General features: G+C 39.8%; 1 protein-coding gene across 2 annotated transcripts in view; it reads left to right on the top strand.

Annotated features, from left to right (window-relative positions):
* Positions 1–18,193, top strand: part of CWH43 (cell wall biogenesis 43 C-terminal homolog) — a 99,125-nt gene that overhangs the window by 45,425 nt on the left and 35,507 nt on the right. For both annotated transcript variants that reach the window (XM_038008528.2, XM_038008529.2), the window contains exons 12-14: positions 6,349–6,498; positions 11,842–11,986; positions 16,534–16,595. In XM_038008528.2, coding sequence (XP_037864456.2) covers positions 6,349–6,498; positions 11,842–11,986; positions 16,534–16,595 — 357 coding nt within the window. The remainder of the gene's footprint in view (positions 1–6,348; positions 6,499–11,841; positions 11,987–16,533; positions 16,596–18,193) is intronic.

Here is an 18,193-nt window from a genome sequence, read left to right as displayed (position 1 = left end):
GGACACAAACTCATCCTTTTTTGTGGCTACATAGTATTCCATGGTGTATATGTGCCACATTTTCTTTTTTTAATTTTTTAATTTTAATTTTAATTTTATTTTTATTTTTTATTTTTTATTATTATACTTTGAGTTCTAGGGTACATGTGCATAACATGCAGGTTTGTTACATAAGTATACTTGTGCTATGTTGGTGTGCTGCAGCCATCAACTCGTCAGCACCCATCAACTCGTCATTTACATCAGGTATAACTCCCAGTGCAATCCCTCCCCCCTCCCCCCTCCCCATGATAGGCCCCGGTGTGTGATGTCCCCCTTCCCAAGTCCAAGTGATCTCATTGTTCAGTTCCCGCCTATGAGTGAGAACATGCGGTGTTTGGTTTTCTGTTCTTGTGATAGTTTGCTAAGAATGATGGTTTCCAGCTGCATCCATGTCCCTACAAAGGACACAAACTCATCCTTTTTTATGGCTGCATAGTATTCCATGGTGTATATGTGCCACATTTTCTTAATCCAGTCTGTCACTGATGGACATTTGGGTTGATTCCAAGTCTCTGCTATTGTGAATAGTGCCGCAATAAACATCCGTGTGCATGTGTCTTTATAGCAGCATGATTTATAATCCTTTGGGTATATACCCAGTAATGGGATGGCTGGGTCACATGGTACATCTAGTTCTAGATCCTTGAGGAATCGCCATACTGTTTTCCATAATGGTTGAACTAGTTTACAATCCCACCAACAGTGTAAAAGTGTTCCTATTTCTCCACATCCTCTCCAGCACCTGTTGTTTCCTGACTTTTTAATGATCGCCATTCTAACTGGTGTGAGATGCTATCTCATTGCGGTTTTGATTTGCATTTCTCTGATGGCCGGTGATGATGAGCATTTTTTCATGTGTCTGTTGGCTGTATGAATGTCTTCTTTTGAGAAATGTCTGTTCATATCCTTTGCCCACTTTTTGATGGTGTTGTTTGCTTTTTTCTTGTAAATTTGTTTGAGTTCTTTGTAGGTACTGGATATTAGCCCTTTGTCAGATGAGTAGATTGCAAAAATTTTCTCCTATTCTGTAGGTTGCCTGTTCACTCTGATGATAGTTTCTTTTGCTGTGCAGAAACTCTTTAGTTTAATTAGATCCTATTTGTCAATTTTGGCTTTTGCTGCCATTGCCTTTGGTGTTTTAGACATGAAGTCTTTGCCCATGCCTATGTCCTGAATGGTACTACCTAGGTTTTCTTCTAGGATTTTTATGGTATTAGATCTAACATTTAAGTCTCTAATCCATCTTGAATTAATTTTCGTATAAGGAGTAAGGAAAGGATCCAGTTTCAGCTTTCTACTTATGGCTAGCCAATTTTCCCAGCACCATTTATTAAATAGGGAATCCTTTCCCCATTTCTTGTTTCTCTCAGGTTTGTCAAAGATGAGATGGCTGTAGATGTGTGGTATTATTTCTGAGGACTCGGTTCTGTTCTATTGGTCTATATCTCTGTTTTGGTACCAGTACCATGCTGTTTTGGTTACTGTAGCCTTGTAGTATAGTTTGAAGTCAGGTAGCGTGATGCCTCCAGCTTTGTTCTTTTGACTTAGGATTGTCTTGGAGATGCGGGCTCTTTTTTGGTTCCATATGAACTTTAAAGCAGTTTTTTCCAATTCTGTGAAGAAACTCATTGGTAGCTTAATGGGGATGGCATTGAATCTATAAATAACCTTGGGCAGTATGGCCATTTTCATGATATTGATTCTTCCTGTCCATGAGCATGGTATGTTCTTCCATTTGTTTGTGTCCTCTTATTTCACTGAGCAGTGGTTTGTAGTTCTCCTTGAAGAGCTCCTTTACATCCCTTGTAAGTTGGATTCCTAGGTATTTTATTCTCTTTGAAGCAATTGTGAATGGAAGTTCATTCATGATTTGGCTCTCTGTTTGTCTGTTACTGGTGTATAAGAATGCTTGTGATTTTTGCACATTAATTTTGTATCCTGAGACTTTGCTGAAGTTGCTTATCAGCTTAAGGAGATTTTGGGCTGAGATGATGGGGTTTTCTAAATATACAATCATGTCATCTGCAAAGAGGGACAATTTGACTTCTTCTTTTCCTAACTGAATCCCCTTGATTTCTTTCTCTTGCCTGATTGCCCTAGCCAGAACTTCCAACACTATGTTGAATAGGAGTGGTGAGAGAGGGCATCCCTGTCTTGTGCCAGTTTTCAAAGGGAATTTTTCCAGTTTTTGCCCATTCAGTATGATATGGCTGTGGGTTTGTCATAAATAGCTCTTATTATTTTGAGGTACGTTGCATCAATACCGAATTTATTGACCGTTTTTAGCATGAAGGGCTGTTGAATTTTGTCAAAAGCCTTTTCTGCATCTATTGAGATAATCATGTGGTTCTTGTCTTTGGTTCTGTTTATATGCTGGATTATGTTTATTGATTTGCGAATGTTGAACCAGCCTTGCATCCCAGGGATGAAGCCCACTTGATCATGGTGGATAAGCTTTTTGATGTGTTGCTGAATCTGGTTTGCCAGTATTTTATTGAGGATTTTTGCATCGATGTTCATCAGGGATATTGGTCTAAAATTCTCTTTTTTTGTTGTGTCTCTGCCAGGCTTTGGTATCAGGATGATGTTGACCTCATAAAATGAGTTAGGGAGGATTCCCTCTTTTTCTATTGATTGGAATAGTTTCAGAAGGAATGGTACCAGCTCCTCCTTGTACCTCTGGTAGAATTCAGCTGTGAATCCATCTGGTCCTGGACTTGTTTCGGTTGGTAGGCTATTAATTATTGCCTCAATTTCAGAGCTGCTATTGGTCTCTTCAGGGATTCAACTTCTTCCTGGTTTAGTCTTGGAAGAGTGTAAGTGTCCAGGAAATTATCCATTTCTTCTAGATTTTCTAGTTTATTTGCGTAGAGGTGTTTATAGTATTCTCTGATGGTAGTTTGTATTTCTGTGGGGTCGGTGGTGATATCCCCTTTATCATATTTTATTGCGTCTATTTGATTCTTCTCTCTTTTCTTCTTTATTAGTCTTGCTAGCAGTCTGTCAATTTTGTTGATCTTTTCAAAAAACCAACTCCTGGATTCATTGATTTTTTGGAGGGTTTTTTGTGTCTCTATCTCCTTCAGTTCTGCTCTGATCTTAGTTATTTCTTGCCTTCTGCTAGCTTTCGAATGTGTTTGCTCTTGCTTCTCTAGTTCTTTTAATTGTGATGTTAGAGTGTCAATTTTAGATGTTTCCTGCTTTCTCGTGTGGGCATTCAGTGCTATAAATTTCCCTCTACACACTGCTTTAAATGTGTCCCAGAGATTCTGGTATGTTGTATCTTTGTTCTCATTGGTTTCAAAGAACATCTTTATTTCTGCCTTCATTTCGTTATGTACCCAGTAGTCATTCAGGAGCAGGTTGTTCAGTTTCCATGTAGTTGAGCGGTTTTGATTGAGTTTCTTAGTCCTGAGTTCTAGTTTGATTGCACTATGGTCTGAGAGACAGTTTGTTATAATTTCTGTTCTTGTACATTTGCTGAGGAGTGCTTTACTTCCAATTATGTGGTCAATTTTGGAATAAGTGCGATGTGGTGCTGAGAAGAATGTATATTCTGTTGATTTGGGGTGGAGAGTTCTGTAGATGTCTATTAGGTCTGCTTGCTGCAGAGATGAGTTCAATTCCTGGATATCCTTGTTATCTTTCTGTCTCGTTGACCTGTCTAATGTTGACAGTGGGGTGTTGAAGTCTCCCATTATTATAGTATGGGAGTCTAAGTCTCTTTGTAAGTCTCTAAGGACTTGCTTTATGAATCTGGGTGCTCCTGTATTGGGTGCATATATATTTAGCATAGTTAGCTCTTCCTGTTGAATTGATCCCTTTCCCATTATGTAATGGCCTTCTTTGTCTCTTTTGATCTTTGATGGTTTAAAGTCTGTTTTATCAGAGAGTAGGATTGCAACCCCTGCTTTTTTTTTGTTCTCCATTTGCTTGGTAGATCTTCCTCCATCCCTTTATTTTGAGTCTATGTATGTCTCTGCATGTGAGATTGGTCTCCTGAATACAGCAGACTGATGGGTCTTGACTCTTTATCCAGTTTGCCAGTCTGTGTCTTTTAATTGGAGCATTTAGTCCATTTACATTTAAGGTTAATATTGGTATGTGTGAACTTGATGCTGCCATTATGATATTAACTGGTTATTTTGTTCGTTAGTTGATGCAGTTTCTTCCTAGCCTCGATGGTCTTTACATTTTGGCATGTTTTTGCAATGGCTGGTACCGGTTGTTCCTTTCCATGTTTAGTGCTTCCTTCAGGGTCTCTTGTAAGGCAGGCCTGGTGGTGACAAAATCTCTAAGCATTTGCTTATCTGTAAAGGATTTTATTTCCCCTTCACTTATGAAACTTAGTTTGGCTGGATATGAAATTCTGGGTTTAAAATTCTTTTCTTTAAGAATGTTGAATATTGGCCCCCACTGTCTTCTGGCTTGGAGAGTTTCTGCCGAGAGATCTGCTGTTAGTCTGATGGGCTTCCCTTTGTGAGTAACCCGACCTTTCTCTCTGGCTGCCCTTAAGATTTTTTCCTTCATTTCAACTTTGGTGAATCTGGCAATTATGTGTCTTGGAATTGCTCTTCTCTAGGATTATCTTTGTGGTGTTCTCTGTATTTCCTGGATTTGAATGTTGGCCTGCCCTACTAGGTTGGGGAAGTTCTCCTGGATGATATCCTGAAGAGTGTTTTCCAACTTAGTTCCATTTTCCCCCTCACTTTCAGGCACCCCAATCAGACGTAGATTTGGTCTTTTTACATAATCCCATACTTCTTGCAGGCTTTGTTCATTACTTTTTCTTCTTTTTTCTTTTGGTTTCTCTTCTCGCTTCATTTCATTCATTTGATCCTCAATCGCTGATACTCTTTCTTCCAGTTGATCGAGTCGGTTACTGAAGCTTGTGCATTTGTCACGTATTTCTCGTGTCATGACTTTCATCTCTTTCATTTCGTTTATGCCCTTCTCTGCATTAATTACTCTAGCTATCAATTCTTCCACTTTTTTTTTCAAGATTTTTAGTTTCTTTGCGTTGGGTACATAATTCTTCCTTTAGCTCTGAGAAGTTTGATGGACTGAAGCCTTCTTCTCTCATCTCATCAAAGTCGTTCTCCATCCAGCTTTGATCCATTGCTGGTGATGAGCTGTGCTCCTTTGCTGGGGGAGATGTGCTCTTATTTTTTGAATTTCCAGCTTTTCTGCCCTGCTTTTTCCCCATGTTTGTGGTTTAATCTGCCTCTGGTCTTTGATGATGGTGACGTACTGATGGGGTTTTGGTGTAGGTGTCCTTCCTGTTTGATAGTTTTCCTTCTAACAGTCAGGACCCTCAGCTGTAGGTCTGTTGGAGATTGCTTGAGGTCCACTCCAGACCCTGTATGCCTGGGTATTAGCAGTAGAGGCTGCAGAAGATAGAATATTTCTGAACAGCGAGTGTACCTGTCTGATTCTTGCTTTGGAAGCTTCCTCTCAGGGGTGTACTCCACCCTGTGAGGTGTGGGGTGTCAGACTGCCCCTAGTGGGGGATGTCTCCCTGTTAGGCTACTCAGGGTTCAGGGACCCACTTAAGCAGGCAGTCTGTCCCTTCTCAGATCTCACCCTCCATGTTGGGAGATCCACTGCTTTCTTCAAAGCTGTCAGACAGAGTAATTTGCATCTGCAGAGGTTTCTGCTGCTTTTGTTGTTGTTTAGCTGTGCCCTGTCCCCAGAGGTGGCGTCTACAGAGACAAGCAGGTTCCCTTGAGCTGCTGTGAGCTCCACCCAGTTCGAGCTTCCCAGCGGCTTTGTTTACCTACTTAAGCCTCAGCAATTGTGGGCGCCCCTCCCCCAGCCTGGCTGCTGCCCTGCCGTTAGATCGCAGACTGCTGTGCTAGCAATAAGGGAGGCTCTGTGGGCGTGGGACCCTCCCGGCCAGGTGTGGGATATAATCTCCTGGTGTGCCTGTTTGCTTAAAGCACAGTATTGGGGTGGGAGTTACCCAATTTTCCAGGTGTTGTGTGTCTCAGTTCCCCTGGCTAGGAAAAGGGATTCCCTTTCCCCTTGCACTTCACAGGTGAGGTGATGCCTCGCCCTGCCTTAGCTCTCGCTGGTCAGGCTTCAGCAGCTGACCAGCACCGATTGTCTGCACTCCCTAGGGAGATGAACCCAGTACCTCAGTTTAAAATGCAGAAATCACCGGTCTTCTGTGTCGCTCGTGCTGGGAGTTGGAGACTGGAGCTGTTCCTATTCGGCCATCTTGCTCCGACACATCCCTTTTTAACACATGTACATGGTAGAGTGGGACTGACAATGATGCCCATGTCTCTTTTCATTGCAATACAGGATTATGGCTTTGTCAAGATACCCAATTGTGAAATCGGAGCATCACCTTCTTCCGTCACCAGAGGGCGAGATCGCACCAGCCATCACATTGACTGTTAACATTTCGGGCAAGCCGGTGGATTTTGTCGTGACACATTTTGGGAACCACGAGTGGGTTTCTTTGGCCTACCTAATATTACACAAATGCCAAGAAACGTTATTAACAATGTACTTTGATTTCTATGAAATCACCTTTCTCATTTTCTTCTTTTTTACCTCCCAAAGTATTTCTCCCTGTGTTCCTGGTTTTTAAAATCAGACAGAAGCATTTAAGATGCAGGCAGCTGTTAGTGCTGGTGTAGGGACGGGCCGTGTTAGTCTGCATTTACTGAGCTGTAAGGTCAATTCCCTGTGCAGGGACTGTCCAAAGTGCATTACTGTGTTTGATCTTCACTCTGTACAAGGTAAGCACTATTAGAGTCCCATTTTGCAGGTCAAGAAACTAGGCTGAGAGAGGTCAGACAACCCATCCAATGAGGAGCAAGCACAGGGTCAGGGCATAGGCAGCCCCAAACCCAGGGCTGCAAGTGCTTGCAACTACACAATAAGCCACACAACAGAAAAAAATTCCCTTTTCCTACAGGATTACTGCTACAAATGGAAGTACTGTTGGGATTTGAGGTTATTAAATGACATATCTTCTCTCCCTCATGTTTTCACAAACAACAGATAGGCAGAGGAATCTGGAAGAGGGAGATCTAAATATCACTTTAAATACTGATAAGCCTATTTGGACAACCTGGCTTCAGTGCCCATATGGACTTGTGAATACATCCCCAAATATACGTGAAAATGACTCCCCCTAAATGGTGGGCCTACCCTGCCTGCCTGGCAAGCTGTCTCCTTGAAGGAAAGAAGAGGATGGAAAACAGCCTGTTTGCAAACTGGCAGCTTCCAAGGAGAATAGAAAAGAAGGATTTGAGACAAGCACGTAAAATTAACTTTAAGATTATTGAATTAGAAAAGTCCTCCCCAAAAGTAAAGAATGGGGAGAGAGGCCAATGGTGGTTTTCTAAGGAAGTCCCTCTACAAGCAACATGAAGAGTGGGGAATGAGTTTTACCACCAAAGAATAACATTTACAACCAGTGACAGTACTGAATAAATCATGAATAATCCCAGCAATATATTGTAAAAGCAAACATAAAAGTATATAACTTATACTTTACCATACTAAACCACAATAATTTAAACATGAATGTAAAGAGCTATGTGCTATGACATTCACATGCAAACTTTGCCTGCATTAATGACACAAGAGGCCACAGAACTTTAAAGTGACATACTTTTGGAAAACAACATTATTGTACTATGTTTTATTTAAACAAATCGATGTGTCTGCCACTCTTATTTCCCTGGTTACCTCACTGTTTCTAATACTATTATGTGAATCTGTGAAAGCATATTTGAATATTTTCTTAAATAAGTCAGATAATAAATAATATAAGTAAACATTCCAAATATAATTAATATGAACCATTCATGAACCAGACTCTTGCCTACCTCCTTAGAAATAAGAGGAGTGTTTGGAGGATGGATGATATAGATGGTTCGTATCTCTTAAAAAAGCTGTTTGAAGAAATGCTTTCTGTTCCTCCCAGTGATTTTCATGTAGGAAGTACAGACATTCAGAAATAATTCCCATGACCTTATGTTGTACTTAACATTGGGTTTATCTTTTTTTAAAAAAGGTACTTTCTTGTTTAAAGGTTGCAAGTTCTCAACCTAAGAAACAGTTGAACTCCTTCCATTTTTCCTTTGCCTTTTTCCCCCGTCTCCTTTAACTCTCTCCAATATATCCCAAAATGTGAAGAATAGGTTTGAAAAGGAAGAGAAAGCTAAAAGCCCTAGGAATGCGCTTGAAAAAGAGGAGGGAAGGATTGCCTTTTCTCACTTTCTGTTAACCACATACTTAAAGTTCTCTGGATAACACCATATCCTTTACTTGCTGTCTTGCTCATTTGATTCAATAATAATGACAACAACAATAGCAGTAACAATAATAGTGAACACTTATTGAGGATACATAACTCCAGGGATGAAGGCAGTGTAGTTTAATGATTAAGAGCATGGGATTCCAGAACCTGGAATCAGACAATCCGGTTTGAATCCCAATTCTTTAACTAGTTGTGTATCCTTTGCTGAGTTACTTAACTACCTCGAGCTTTAATTTTCTCAACTGCAAATCAGGGGCAATAATCCTACCTATTTCATGGGGTTCTTGTGCCCATAGTACCTCATACAAAGTACATGAATGTAGTAAGTGCTCAATTAACATGGCCGTTACTAAACCAAATCAGACAACTATGAATATAAGGTATATTGGGCAGCTTAAAAAATAATTCATTTATCAAACATGAATCAAGCGTCTGATATGTCCCACGCACACGACTAGACTTTGTCTTTGCTTTAGGAACCACTGCTCTGAGCCACCCCCCAGAATTACTGTCTGGTACACTGTAGCCTCCCCAAAAGTGACATAGGAAAGTTAACACCTTGAATAATTTGTGACGCGATCACTACATGTTTTATTTGTCTTTGTTTTCTACAGTACTAAATGCACAAATTCTTACTGTGAAAAAATATTTAGAGATTTCATTTTCCAGTGATTATGGCATATAAATGTGAAAATCCTATTAGGAATGAATAATTCCTAATGCTTGTGCATGTTATTAGCTGATTCAAAAGATTTTAAAAAGTACTGACTACATAAGTACATCTTTTATAACCACTAAATAGGAAATGGCAGCATTTTTTAGAAGTCACACAGGCAAACACCATAATGAAAATTGATATTATTTTAGGTAATTAACTGAACCACTAATCGCCATTTAAAGAAATCTATAACATGCATCATAAACAAAGAGGAGAGAACACAGAATCCATAGTCTGACACTATGTGACAAAGAACCAAAACTGTGTTCTATGTTTCGTTCCATTGCAGGTAAACCTTGGTAAGTTCCAGTTCTCATGTCTCTGAAAATGGGATAAAATTCTCTTTTCCAGATTACTTTATAGGGTTATTGGACTGACAAAATATTAGCAGATAAGAAAACATAAAGCATATGTGAGCTCTGTCTCTTTCTTTCTGTCTTGCCCTCTTTCCTTATACACATATATATACTTTTAACTTTTATTACTCTCACTAGGTAAGATTTATCTCCTGAGAAAATGTAAAACCAAATTCACAGATTACTTCCAGTTAGATGTTACTAAAATATGTTGGATTGAAAACACTTCCTGTGGTTCAGTGGCTTTAGAATTTTCTAGACCTGGATTTGAATCCTAGTTGTAGGTATCAGATGGAACAGAATTCCCTGCAGACCTAATGGAAGAACTACTTAACAAGATGCTGGAGGGACCCATGGAACAAATAAGAGAGGCTGAGGCACTCAGACACCCATAACAGTGCCTGCCTTAGGGCTGAAGGAACAGGCAGAGGAAACAGTGTTCCCAGAGCCCAGTGAGACCCAGAACCAGGACAAGGGACCACCTAGCATAGAATGCAGCTACTGCCAGAGGGACTGGGGAAGGAATCCCAGAATGTTGCTTTTCTCCCACATTTTAATCTCCTGCTGGTGCCTCCAATTGGCCAAACCTAACTTGAAACCAGGAGAGAAGGAAGTCCAGGAGGTGAAATCTGCAGGGGTCAGCCTCCCAGGGCATAGAGAAAGACAGAAGATGAATGTGGGCAGGGGAGATGAAGAATAACCATAGGCATATTAGCCTCATTTGAAAATAGAGCTACCACCTGCCTTCTGTTGTGAGAATTCAGTAGCAAAGGGGTTTAACAAATGGCCATTCTTTTCACTCTTTTATTTCTTGAGACATCTTTTAATAGCCCTCAGCTGTCTACACAAATTTATCCAACTCAGTCCTGTCTTGAGATCCTAACTCAACAAGGTTTCTCCAGTCTTCTCAGTGCTTGGTGATCTTCTATTTTCTTTGTCATTTTCTCCCTTAACACTCATGTATTAGCTACCTTTCTATGTAAATACCCTGTTTGTCTACTTCCTATCTGTTCTGGGCTCCATTCCTTGCTCTTACTCTCAGCTATGCATTGCAGAGAACTGCATTTCTCACAGTCCCTTGCCTTCTGGCTTCTGGGTAGGTTTAGCCAGTGGGAGGCACTAGTGCAAGGTTGGAGGGAGTAGAGAAGCGAGTGTATTTCTCTCCTTCTCTCTCTGCTTCCTCTGGTGTCTATGGGAGGAGTTGAGTCTCTTCTGTGGCTCCAGTTCTTCTCTGAATGGTCCCAGTTCCTCTGGGAAGCCTCCTCCATTGATACATCTCCCACTAGTCAGTGCTGGCTTCTGGACTCTGATAATATCACCTCCTGTTGTTTTCCCTGTAGCTGTAGAGGTGGTACTGGTTTCTTATTGTTGTTAATCTCTGATTGCATCATTGACTCCTCTCTGGCTTCCCATCACCTGGCTAACCAATTCCCTATATTAAATTCACTTTGTTTGAAACATCTAGGGTGTTTCTGTTTTCCTGGCTGGATCATGTAAAATATGATGTCCTATTTTCCCCCAAACAGACTGACTCTAAACTCCCCAGGAGCTAGATGTACCCACCTAAGTATCTCAGTTATAGGTTTACAGTGCTTAGCATAATAAAAGCACCATGTTCGGCCGGTGTTTGAGCAGGAGAGTTAAGAAGGCTTTCAGAAAGTGTTCAGTTGGGCTGGGCAGTGGGTCACGCCTGTAATCCCAGTATTTTGGGAAACAAGGTGGGTGAATTTCTTGAGGCCAGGAGTTCAAGACCAGCTTGCCCAACGTGGAAAACCCTGTCTCTACTAAAAATACAAAAATTAAGTCGTGCATGGTGGTGTGTGCCTGTCATGCCAGCTACTCAGGAAGCTGAGGCAGGAGAATTGCACGAACCCAGGAGGTGGAGGTTCCAGTGAGCTGAGATTGTGCCATTGCACTCCAACCCATGTGACAGTGTGAGACTCCGTCTCACAAAAAAAAAAAAAAAAAAAAAAAGAAAAAGAAAAAAAAAAGAAAGTAGTGTTCAGTTGAAGGAGCTTAGGTTACATAAGCCTGATGGGCTCTGCAAATGTCAGGATTCTTCATCTTACCAGTATTCTTGGCTCTTTTTACTTTTTTAAACTACTAGTTCTTTAGCTGTAATACTGATGGTGAGTTCTCACATTATTGATTTAATTTCTTCTGATGAAAAGTTGAACAAATGCTGTATTTAGAGTTGATCTTTAAATTGACTGGACTCCAAATGATTTGTGAAGAAAGGTCATGTTCTCAGCCAAATGTCTGTCTGCCTACTCATTTGAAGCACTGTATCTATGTCTTGTTCATTTGTATAACATTAAGACATTTGCCCGAGTAGGAACGACTCTGGGCTTGTTCACTATGTGGAGATTGTCTTTGAGGTAACTAAGACTTTTTAAAGATTGTTTTACAAATACTATAAAAGGTCATATTTTTACATTTTTTAGAGATGACCTCGACAGGAAACTGCAGGCTATTGCTGTTTCAAAACTACTGAAAAGTAGCTCGAATCAAGTGATATTTCTGGGATATATCACTTCAGCACCTGGCTCCAGAGATTATCTACAGCTCACTGAACATGGCAATGTGAAGGTAACATAATCTTAATAGGATTTATAATTTATTAAGTAAAATACTTCTTTTTCTTTCATGTTTTTTTAAAAATCAACCTCATCTAACAATTTAATGCGCAGTCTGAGTATCTACTGCTGCATAGAAAATCACCACAAAACATACGAGCTTAAAACAGCAGCAATCTTCTATTTGCTCCTAAATCTGCAATGCGGACAGGGCTCAATGGGGGTAGCTCATCTCTGTCCCATGCAGGGTCAGCTAGGTGGCTCAACCAAGGACTAGAGGATCTACTTCACAGTAGATTTATATGTCGCAAGTTGTGCTTTAGGCTTGGGACCCTGGTTCCTCACCATGGGCTACTTGGGCTTCCTTCCTGCATGTTGGCTGACTTTCAATAATGAGTATCCCTAGAGAACCAGAAAAAGCCTATATTGCTTTGTATGGCATAGTTTTATAAGTCATATACTGTTACTCCCGGTGTCATCACAAGTCTGATCACATTAAACTCTTGATGGGAGTAATATAAAAACCACATGATAAGAATACTAATGGGAAGTGAGATTTTATTGTAGCCATGTTTAGAAAACACAATCTGCTACATTATGAAAGTTAATTATGGGTTTGGGCATGGTGGCTCATGCCTGTAATTCTAGCACTTTGGTAGGCCGAGGCAGGCGGATCACGAGGTCAGGAGATTGAGACCATCCTGGCTAACACGGTGAAACCCTGTCTCTACTAAAAATACAAAAAATTAGCCAGGCGTGGTGATGGGTGCCTATAGTCCCAGCTACTCGGGAGGCTGAGGCAGAAGAATGGCATGAACCTGAGAGGTGGAGCTTGCAGTGAGCCGAGATTGCACCACTGCACTCTAGCCTGGGCGACAGAGTAAGACTCCGTCTCAAAAAAATGTAAATAAATAAATAAATAAAATAAAAAAAGAAAGTTAATTATGGCATTGAGAATAAAAGACAAAATGAAATGCCTCATAGAGAGAATGGCTAATCAGCCAACGGGGCCACAGCAGATGACACTGAATTACTCTACCTTTTCAGGTCTAAAACACTTGAATTTGTCAGTGTACCAGAATATAATAATGTTCTGGGGAACTGCCACACAAATAAATTCTCAGAAGATTGAGATATATATATATATATACACGATATATATATATACACGATATATGATATATACACACTATAATGCCAAATGAATTAATTTAGAATGAGAAATATGATTGTTATATTTAGTTATGACCTATGCAGATGTCTTGGTTCCTTTCTTTCTGTTTTATCTCATGTCTTGAGATAATATCTGCAGAGAAAAAAGCTTATCCATCTTATGTTGATTTTACTACTTTAACTCTTCTTAGGGTGTAACATTATTTACAGAGCTTGGAAGACAGGTGAAAGAGAGCATGGCATGATGAGAGTTATCTGCATGTGACAGAAAATAACAGAGATCATATTTCTTTATGTAAAAGTCTGGGCAGGTGAATCAGCACTAGAATGGCACTCTGTGGTGTTTGGAATCTGTGTTCTATCGTGTGGTTCCATTAGACAAGGCCTATATTTCCAAACAGCAGCCTTTAGGTTGTAGCTAGCAGGATAGAGGAAGGGATAAAGAAGGGGCCAAGAGCATATGCCAGTCCCCTCTAAAGGCAAGTCCCAGAAACTGATCTCTAACACTTCTACTTATATTTCACTGACATAAATTTAGTCTAATGGACATACCTTGCTGTACAGAAAGTTGAGAGGTGCAATGTTTAGTCCTGATGGCCATATTCACAGCTAAAAATACTACAATTTTAGAAGAAGGGCAAGGCAGATATTAGGAAGATGATTTAGTCTCTGCATTTTTTTTGGATAGGCAGAAATTAGAGTGTTAAAACAACAGCGGTCATCTATTTGCTCACGAATCTGGAGTTCGGACAGGGCTCAATGAGGATAGCTCATGTCTGCTCCATGCAGGATCAGCTAGGAGGGTCAACTAGGGACTGGAGGATCTACTCAGTAGATAATTCAAAGGTGGCAAATTGGTGCTTTGGCCTGGGGACCCGGGTTCCCCAGGCCCCTCACCATGGGCTACTTGGGCTTCCTGTCTTCCTTGCAGCTGGCTTCCAATAGTGAGTATCCCAAGAGAAAAATAAAAAGCCTATATTGCCTTGTATGACTTAGCCTTGGAGCCACAGATGGATCCTTGATTTCTGACTCTGGTCAGAGGGATTATGATACTGACATTTATTTTTGTAGAGAATACAAAAGGAAGAAACGTTTTACAAAGAAGATAAGTTCAGCTTTGGGCTGACTTTGAGGCATCTGTGGAACATTAATAGAGATGTCCAATATGCAGGTGCATATACAGATCTGGAATTCAGCAGGGCAGTGAGAACTAGAGTTATAGATTAAGGGGTGGCCACCATGTAGGGAAGCGTTGAAGCCGTGGAAGTGGGTGATATTGCTAGTAATTAGAGAAGTGCAAATTAGAGTGCTAGAATTAGAGAAGTGCAAAAGGAAGACCAAATAAAGCCCCAATGAAGCCACACTGAATGTGGCCATCATGGGGGTGTAGGTGAAGGAAGAGAAGACTGATTATTTCAGGGAAGGGAGTGAGGAGAGTTCAGAAGAGGAAAACCTGGAAAGTGTGTACTCACAGAGACTGTATCAGTTGTTCATCACTATGTAACAAACCACCTCTATGTAACAAACCACCTCAAAACATAGTGACTTAAAACTGTAACAACTGAATATTCTCATGATTCTTTGGGTTGACTGGGTGGTTTTCTGTTCTTGCCTGGGTTCTCCTGTGTAGTCAGCTGATGGCTTACTTATGGCAGGAAGGTCTAAGATAGCCCCACACATGTGTCTGGGCCCTGGTGCTGGACCTCTCTCTCTTCTCATGGTCTGACATTATTTATTAGCCTAGATGATGCTGCATTTACCAGCTGTGTGACCTTGGGGCAAGTTACTTAGCCTTTCTGGGCCTCAAGTTCCATATCTGAAATGTGGTGAGAGCGATATCTGTGGAATCATAGGGTTGTTTGAGAATGAAATAGAAGATAATGTCTGCAAAGCCCTCAGACTTACATGACATATATTATGTGTGTCTGGCTGTATGTCAAAAATAAAATAAGAGAAATGTGTAAGTATATCGTCTATAAATCACAAAGGAATATTAGACAAGATGAAATTTGGCAAGTCTAAGTAAAAATTGCATCCTAATGAGGGCATTCTTACATTGGGTGTGTGCATGTGCATGTGTGTGTGAAGGATATACATGGTGTTAAGAAGAATTTGATTTGATTTTCATCTAATCCTCTCTTGATTTCCACTGTTGTGGTCAAAAGCTGTGTCAAAATTCATGGTGGATTCTTATATTGCTTTCTTTAGGAGGAGGTTTATTAATGTGGAGAAGAGTTTTAATCATTAATGCTTGAACGAACAGATTTTTCTCTTAAAGAAATGAGTATTTAAATCCTGCAGTATTAAAACTTTACAGCATCTTTATTTTTTATTTTTTTTGCAAGACTTACAGCATCTTTAAAAAATCGAATAAACAAAATGATAGTTAAATAGATTTATAGTTTATTATTCCCCATACTACAACTAAAATTTTCTATTTTCCCAAGACAAACCAGAACAGTGCTTCTTTATTTTCTTCATCAACATTTTAAATTTAATTTAAAAAATTTATTATAATTTTTATGTATACAAAAGGTATATGCATGTGTGTACTCTAAACAACAATGAAGGTTGATTAATAGACATCCATGTATTCTTTTAGTGATTAAAAAATGTGTTTTTAATTAAATGTTAACAGTAAAATTCAGAAGTGGTGAAAAGTCAGCTATATTTTTTATATATAAGGTATTTAAAAAGAAGAAAATGGAGATTTCTTTCTTCAGAATAAATGCCTCATATTTATAGTTTCCCAACACATGATAGAAAAGAATATGTTTCTGTTCTCTTTCTCTGATGAATACTAACCTGGTCCCAAGCTCTCAACATCAAAAAGACTCATGATTGCTCCCCAAATGTTCTTATTTCCATGATTCAATTTAACAAACACAGATGGAGCACCTGCTCAACACCAGGTTTTATGCTAAGTGCCAGGTGGCCAAAGTGATTAAGAGTCCCTCTGTGCAGGAGTGGGAGGATGGAGACATAGAAACAGATACCTGGCATGATGGCATAGCTAGTGTGTGTAAAGTACTGTACAGGATGACCAATGAAGGTGCGGTCAGTGCTGTTGGGGATGAGAGGCTTGGAAAACTGCCAGGAGCCAGGGTCTATGTTGTAATCGCTGATTTACCTAAGTCACTCTCCAGACCTCCTTCCTCTTTGTTTTCTTAGCATGTAGTACAGAAGCTAGTTGGGCACATAGCAAGTGCTCAATAAATATATGTAGAATGAGCAAATAATTTGGACCAAAAAAGATCAGTAGGAGCCAGAAAGAGAAAACAGCATGTACAAAGAGATGTTTATCATGTAGGGAACACATTTTTTGGCAATGTGGAATAGAGCTTTGTTTTTTATGTTTTAAACATTCTCCTCTCTGCTCTTTACTAGGATATTGACAGCACTGATCATGACAGATGGTGTGAATACATTATGTATCGAGGACTGATAAGGTGAGCACAGGGGTTTGATTTTGTTTTTAATCTATTATTGCTGCAATCTTTTGGGTCTATCTGAGAAGAAAAAACAACTTTATGGAAGCAATTAATTTTTGTTGCTTTTTATAAACATTGATTTGACTATACAGTTTAACATCTTTTTCAAGGTATAGTCTCATAATTTACAAAAGTAGAAATAGCTTAGCAAATTAAGCTTAATTGTGTAAGAGGATACTGTGTAGGCTATTAAGCAAGGTGAATATGTAACTGTCAACACATGTGAGGAATGGCACCATTTTTGAATGTATGGTTTAGTGGAAACATCATAGACCATTGGATGAGAAAGTCCTGGGCTTGAGTTCCAGCCTTGCCAGATTCTAATCAATAATCCTGGGTAAGTTAACTAATTTGATGGGGCCATTACTATAGTGTAGTGAGATCTCTAGGTAAATTATATTAAAAAAATCATTCCACATAAAAATATAATCCAAGTATGTCATATACATGCATATGTGTGTGTATGATATACTTGGATAATATACATTTGGATACATACAGTCATGTGCTGCTTAATGATATCTTCAGTCAACAACAGGCCACATCTACAATGGTAGTTTATAAGATATAATATCATACTTTTACTGTATCTTTTCTATGTTTAGATACACAAATACCATGGTATTACAGTTGTCTACAATATTCAGTACAGTCACATGCAGTACAGGTTTGTAGCCTAGGAGCAATAGGCCATACCATATAGCTTAGGTGTGTAGTAGGCTATACCATTCAGGCTGGTATAAGTGTGCTCTGTGGTGTCCACACAATGATGAAACCACCTATGACACATTTCTTAGAATGTATTCTTGTTGTTAAGTGACACATGACTGTATACATACATATGTGATGCAAAATAATACAGCTGAGATTTTAAAATTCAAATATGTAACCATACAAATCAGTTTTGAAGGCAGTATTTGTATCAGTCAAGCAAGGAGCAGTTTAATACCAAAAAAGAGGGACTAACCATTCATTCATTCATTCATTCATTTATCCAATAAGTATTTTCTAAATCCTCTTTATGTACTGGGTATTGTTCTCAGGAGTGGGAATACAATAGGAAAAAAACAAAATCCTTGACTTGCAATGGAAGGAGACATAAAATAAGCAGACAAGAAATGACAGGCTATGACAGGTGGAGATATGCATGATGAAAGAAAAATAATAAATCCAGGTGAGAAGGTAGGGTGTGCTGGGGGTGGCTGTGGTAGATTATAAAGAGTGGGCAGGGTATGCTGGAGTGACTTCTGGGCAGCACCTCAAGTGGAAGGAGGGACCCCACCTGTGTATACCCTGAGGAAGAGCACTTCAGGCAGGGGAGGCAGGGAAAGTTTGAGAGGAGGATGCTGGACGTTGTGGGGCAAGATCAAGAAGGCCAGTGCGGCTGGAGTAGAGTGACAGAAGTGATGTGAGTATGGCAGGTGGTGGTAGATGATGTACACAGTGGGTCGATTCAGAGGTTCCTCTACATACAAACTTCTTCCACAGAGGGAACATACTGGAGACCTTCCCTGAAACACTCAAGGGTTCTCCTGTTAGGACGGAATCTGTCTGGA

Source organism: Chlorocebus sabaeus, chromosome 27 (genome assembly GCF_047675955.1).
Source record: "Chlorocebus sabaeus isolate Y175 chromosome 27, mChlSab1.0.hap1, whole genome shotgun sequence".
Classification (NCBI taxonomy): domain Eukaryota; kingdom Metazoa; phylum Chordata; class Mammalia; order Primates; family Cercopithecidae; genus Chlorocebus; species Chlorocebus sabaeus.
This window is presented reverse-complemented; position numbering and strand designations above follow the sequence as displayed.